Raw genomic sequence first — 6,380 nt, 5'->3', positions numbered from 1 at the left:
TCCTTACATCTAGTGTGTGACCATTGGCTGGGCTCTGACCCAAACACTCTACACATGTATCCACAAGGGTTTTAGGAAGCTTGTTTAGACTGCAATCATCAATAGATGATACTCCTTTAAAATGATTTTCATTACAGAAAAATTACAACTATCCTGTGTTTTCTCCTGTTTTATGTATAAGTGACAATTAAGAACAAAATACTTTGCATTCAGACCGTAATCCACATTAAACCACCATTATAGAACACTTCTGCTAATAGAAACAATAATAACATACACTGACGACTCAACTCACTCAACTCAAATGAGGACTTTCATTGAGAATAAATGCAAATACATCATTCTTTTTCTTTTCTCAAGGCTGCTTAAACGTACTCAATGTGCAGTGTAATTTAAAACCAGACGAAGAGAGAGCTCGGTGCATCCATGAGAAAACAAGGAAGGAGCACAGGTCAAAGGTGGATGCTGAGATTTTAAACTTAATTAACTTAACTTATTTTCAGAAAAGTGTGAATAAATGTAATGATAGATTTATTTACAATCAATGTTCTATTACTCATCAGCAGTGAGAGATCAGTGCAGCAAGAGTCAAATAACTAATACTGTATGGAACACTGACCAGACGACCAGGCCCACACTTTAGTATTCACACTTGAAAATCAATACTTACAGTAAAATCCTTAAAGTACTCAAAGCATTTGGCTTGTTGAGCCATTTTGGACAGATGATTTGTTTCTCTCTAACTCCAAGTCATACTAGTTATCGTAGTCCTGTGTGTTTTATTATAGTCCTCGCAAGTAGTTAACAGGGAAATGCAAGTTCACCTGCTGCCTTGAAAATGCATAACAATGTTTTTTTATAACTTCTTTCAACTTCATACTTTGAGTTAAAACAAATAATTATTGTACTTAATCAATGCCAAAAACTTCCTTTAACTAGTCTTTAACAGGCATATATTTCTGCATTAATCTAGTTTACAGTTTCAAGTTAAAACAACTTAACTACATTTAAACTACTTTCCATTTCAAGTTAAAAGGATTTAAATTCCACATTTGTTTTAATTTACATGTATATGGCCGTTGTCAGGTACCCCCAGCAATGGTGACACTAGTCCTTTCTTGTTTACTACAAAAGTGTCTATATTTTGGTCTAGTTTCTTTGTGTGGGATCAATAATGTTAACCATCTCTTAATTTCAAATGAGACCAACCCTCAAATTATAAACAAACCGGATCAAGAGTTAGAGTTGTACCTGATGGCTTGAACCCAATCAGCTGCACCACCTGTTTTAATTAAAGAGACATAAACAATACCAAGTCATATTTAAATGCCAACAGTATGATGTATGTATGTAACAGTGTATTCATGAATGCATGAATGTTACTTACTTGATTTCCTGATGCTGGTTTTATAGAGAAACTCACAAAGCTCTCCTTTCTGAAGCTCTCTGTAAGACAAAAACACCTATTTGTATTTCAAGTTAGCATTTTCACTTTCAGGACAAACACATTTGTTTATTCACTTCAATTCAGTTTTATTAATGTAGCGCCAAATCATAACAGATAACTGGGCACTTTTTATATAGAGCAGGCCTAGACCGTACTCTTTAAAATATTATTTACACAGACCCAACAATTCCAAACACGAGCAAGCACGAGGCCAAAACATGTAAGACAAAGATTATAAAAGCAAGACAAAATACAACAGAAAGAAAGCTTCATAAAATACACACAGGGGAGCAAAAATGCAAACAATATGAACAACAAAAGAACATTGTGAGAATTCTCAATATAAAATCTTTTGGTTCTTTCTGTATGCAGATCTCCTTTATTTGCCCTTCTATCTAAACAATGAATGTCATTTATTTGTAGCTTTGTCTCTGCAGAACAGATTTCTGCTGATGAGATAAACCAAAATATGAAATGAAGTGAAATGGCATCTGATGTCTATTCTCACCACTCATCATTTACTTATTTCAGTCACAAAGTGCTGTGAAGGTGCAGGAGAGAGTGTCATTCACAGCAGTGGTGGACATGTCACTGACCATTGCATTGACATAAAGATGAAATAAACGGATTCAACAAATGTAGCGAGGTATTTACTGAGACTACATATTGTAAATGAGGCCAGCTGTAGTTCTCCTGATTAGCATTAAATGTTCCATATTAGGAAAAATCCACTTTTTCATGTCTTTTTATCATAAATATGTGTCCCCGGTGACTCCCATATTATGGAAAAAAAACCCATCCTCTCTCTTTTCTCCTTCTCAGTCTTGCAGTAAACGTGTGCAAACACGTAGTTTGAATTTGGCTCCCTTCTTGACGTAATGGAGAGATGTGTGTAGCATAGGACCTCCTCCAGCCCTTCAGTGCAGTAGATGGCCCCGCACACTGAAAATACCGCTCTCGGACCCACTGTCCAACACAACACCAGCTGAGCTAGAGCTGGAGGTTGTTCAGTATGTCTTTCAGAAAGTGCTTTTACGGTTATGGAAAGTTAAACATTTTCTGGTTTTCCCTCTGATGTCCTCTCACTGCTCTGCCTCAGCTCTCTGTGATTTACTGATGGACAGATAGCTTTACTTGTTGCTAGCACTACGGTAACCGCTAGGTGTTGCTAACTGTACCTGTTGTTATCAGCTGGCTCTGCCCGAACTGAATACAACTAACTTGACTTTGACTCTCCCTCTGTGTGTGTGTGATATAACAGCCTGAGATTTTACACCTGCTTTTCTCAGACTTTATATTTTAGGCAGTTTCCTGACAGTTTGGTAATAAATCAGTATTTATATACATTTCCATTTCCACCTACAGATTTTGCACATCTAAACAGGAATTATTTATCATACATTACCTTACAAAATATCTCCCCTAGCCTTATAAGTAATACTTTAGTTAAGACCATGTCACACAGAGTACACACACAGCCTCAGGTTATGCAGCCTACCGTTCTTGATGACCAATGATGTTGAAGTGGAGCTGGGGGGTCCAGAGGTCTCACTGGTCTCAGGGCTGGAGGCAGTAGGTGGACTACGCCCCCAGGAGGTAATTGGGGCCCTCTGGGAAGGTAGGAAGCTGGTTGGCTGGGAACAGTTCTGAAATACATCTCAACTCAATCAGAAGTGCAGCAAAGTGATGATTTTATCCTAAAGTACAATATGTGGACATTACAGCTATACCAAAAATGCCCACATAAAAGCAAAGTCAGAGTTGCAGTAAAACAAACATTGGTATAGAGGGAATTTATTTTCCAGCCTTTACTGATGGATCACTGTTGTGTGCTTGTTACGCACTCACCGTGAAAGATAAGGCCTTCCTCTTTTCTTTGATCCTCTTTATGGCATTCCTCACCTAAATGAGAAGCAGCGTTTACACCCACTGGTTTGTCCAAAAGGCTGGCAGCCCCGCATACCATACAAAGATACATTCTGATATTCTGCCGCAGTGGTGACAGACAGCAACACTGACAATGGACTGCATGCCTTCTTACCTCACTGTTGTACACAGCATACACTAAGAAGATATACAAGCCCTATGGAAGATAAGAGACACATTACAAAGCACATGTGAAAGGTGGAAAGTGGAGAAGAATTAACTGCATTCATACAGCTTTTGTAGACAATCTTCAACAAGTACGTTTAGTACTCCACTTTTCCATCTTAGTCAAACTCTGCTTTTCCCTTTACCAATAAAGAGAGAACCATGTATTGCTAAATACCTCATTTCTCTCGATATGTGTGGTTTTCTACTCCCTTTTAGCACAGGTTTCAGTTGGATTCTGATACTCAACTCTTAGCTCAAGTGAATCCAAATCAATGTCTCCATGTCACTTGGTTTACTATTACAGTGAAAATATTCACCAGAATTGCAATTTTGTGAGTCTTTTCTCTAATATTGCAGTTTGCTGACCTCATGTATGTGCTGTGATGTACAGTATTTATCTTATTTTTAAAGAAAAATACTATAAAAGTGTGTTCCCTTCGCCAACCATAAACAGTCCACTGCAGCAGTAGTAGCCCAAACACCTCACAGTTTTTTCTGGATGCTTAAACACTAACAGTCAGTCTTGAAGCGCTATTTCTTGAACCATTAACACTTGACAACTGAATGCACGTTCTCTGCTTTAAACTCGGTGTGCAATTTTATAACACACTTTTTTCAAAACTGTAGACACAACTTGCTGCTTTACACTCAGTTTGCAATTCAATAACCCAATTCTATAAAAACTGTAAACATTCCTCTGTTTTGCTACAGTGTTTTGCCAATTGGCATTTCACATTTAGATTATTAGTTCACTTTTCTATCAGAGCATGAGCACTATGCATAAATGGGCCATAGGTAAACATTTGGTTTGGCTAACAATGGATGCATTAGAGGGGTAAGAATTAAAGGAGGAAAATGAGGGCATGGACGAGAAAGGGAAGAAAGAAGAGGAGGATGAGGAAGAGAACAAGGAGGTGAAGAAGTAAGAGGAGGAGAGGGCAAGATCAAGTAGGATGGGGGAGAAGGAGAGGACCAGGAAGAGGAAGAGGGAGGGGAGTCAGGAACATAACTAATGAAATCAGAGCCACTGTGATTGACCATGTTGTCAACCATGGGAGGAGCATGAGAGAGGCTGGGCAGTGGATTCCACCAAATCTGAGTCGCTATACTGTTGCAGGTATCATCTGGTTATTTTTGAAATTAGAAGCGGTAAGTAACTACTGGTTCAGTAATATGCACTGTAAAGACAAGGATCTTTTACTACTTTATCAATCAAATGCTTTTACAGAATTGTAAGAAAACCAGTATCTGGTGGAACAGGTCGACTGTTGACCCACATTCTAAATATGGGCATTGCAAATAACGGCATCGCACTCAGAACTATAGGACCACATAGGGGCCACAATGTTCCAAAACATCAGAGTCTCTCTGCATTGAATGAAGCAGCTGTACAGAGTCCCTTTCAAAATAAACTCAATTCATGTAAATTACAGTTACAATTACAATTGCTTACACACTAAAATGTTATATAACACATGGTCAGTGAAACCTTACACTCAAAACTAAAGCCCAGATCTGTACAACTATAAGCACGTTCTCAGCCTCACACCTTTTGCAAAACACTAGACACAGTGATTGCAAAACACACACAGGCTACATTAGACACAAAAATCTCACACAATGTCTCGTCTAAAATGCCACACCTGTGAACCAATTGATCAAACGTTGCCATCAGGTGCACAACTCTAAACTCACCAATCATGTGCAAGCACTATAAAAAGGCAGCAGGTGAGTTTACCTGTTATCAACAAAAATGGAAGGTAATGTTCCAGTAAGAGAGAGGATGAGAGGGGGTGCACGTGGAGGAAAAGGGGTACAGAGAGGGAGACCAAGAGGACATGGACAAAGAAGACGAAGACCAAATTTATCAAATGATAATAGAGCAACATATATATATATATACTGTTGCAACAGTAATTCGGACATTTTGACAAGAGAACAGGTGAAGTACATTAGTGTCTACAGTACATTACAGTATAATCAGTAAATACAGTATATAGCTTACAATATCCAGTACATCAGTACTCTGTATTTATTTGTATATTTCTTGGTCTACAGGATTGAGGGTCGACCACATCAAAGTGGAAGGGGCCGAATATTCTCTGAAGAACAAGAGAGAGCTATCATTAACATGGTTTTGGCCAATAATGCAACACGCCCCACAGAAATTCAACCAAACATCCTCAATGACAACACAGTGTTACAATAATGTTCATCAGGTGGGGGGCGAATCCTTAAAAAACAGATGAAACAACTCAACATAGTCCCATTTGAACAAAATTTGGAGAGAGTAAAAGACCTGCGGCATGAATATGTGGAGGTATGTACTGTAATGCACACTGCACAAATAACCCTTTTTCACGTAAATGTATAGTAGGCTGACAATGAACAACACAATGTTGTCTATCTTTCAGAGAGTTTTACAAATGGAAGCTGCTGTAATCCAGCATGAATTTATCTTCATGAAGCTGGATTTAACCTGACTAAAGTTAGAAGAAGGGGGAGAAACATCATTGGGCATAGAGCTATTCTCAATGTGCCAGGCCAGCGTGGTGGTAACATCACCATGTGTGCTGCCATCTCCCAGAATGGGGTCCTCCACCGCCATGCCACATTTGGTCCTTACAACATGGCCCGCATACTCACATTTTCAGACAGACTACACTACATCATCACAGTTGAAAACCAAATGGATGCAGAGCAGATGAGATACATTATTATCTGGGACAATGTATCTTTCCACCGATCTGCTCTGGTCCAAAACTGGTTTCATCAGCATCAACTATATATACTCCAATACCTCCCACCATACTCTCCCTTCCTTAACCCTATTGAGGAG

The 6,380-nt window shown here is 38.8% G+C and overlaps 1 protein-coding gene across 2 annotated transcripts in view; it reads right to left on the bottom strand.

The window, feature by feature from the left end:
• adgrd2 (adhesion G protein-coupled receptor D2) overlaps positions 1 to 6,380 on the bottom strand; it is a 39,265-nt gene that overhangs the window by 2,164 nt on the left and 30,721 nt on the right. For both annotated transcript variants that reach the window (XM_038703119.1, XM_038703120.1), the window contains exons 20-24: positions 3,489 to 3,530; positions 3,296 to 3,349; positions 2,946 to 3,093; positions 1,388 to 1,446; positions 1,252 to 1,282 (exon numbers count right to left, since the gene is read on the bottom strand). In XM_038703119.1, the coding sequence (XP_038559047.1) occupies positions 1,252 to 1,282; positions 1,388 to 1,446; positions 2,946 to 3,093; positions 3,296 to 3,349; positions 3,489 to 3,530 (334 nt within the window). The remainder of the gene's footprint in view (positions 1 to 1,251; positions 1,283 to 1,387; positions 1,447 to 2,945; positions 3,094 to 3,295; positions 3,350 to 3,488; positions 3,531 to 6,380) is intronic.

Source organism: Micropterus salmoides, unplaced genomic scaffold, assembly GCF_014851395.1.
Source record: "Micropterus salmoides isolate LMB-PRFRI ecotype aquatic unplaced genomic scaffold, ASM1485139v1 Ms_hic_scaffold_7, whole genome shotgun sequence".
NCBI classification, from domain to species: Eukaryota; Metazoa; Chordata; class Actinopteri; order Centrarchiformes; family Centrarchidae; genus Micropterus; species Micropterus salmoides.
Note: the sequence above shows the minus strand (reverse complement) of the source record. Positions and strands in the feature narration are given on the sequence as shown.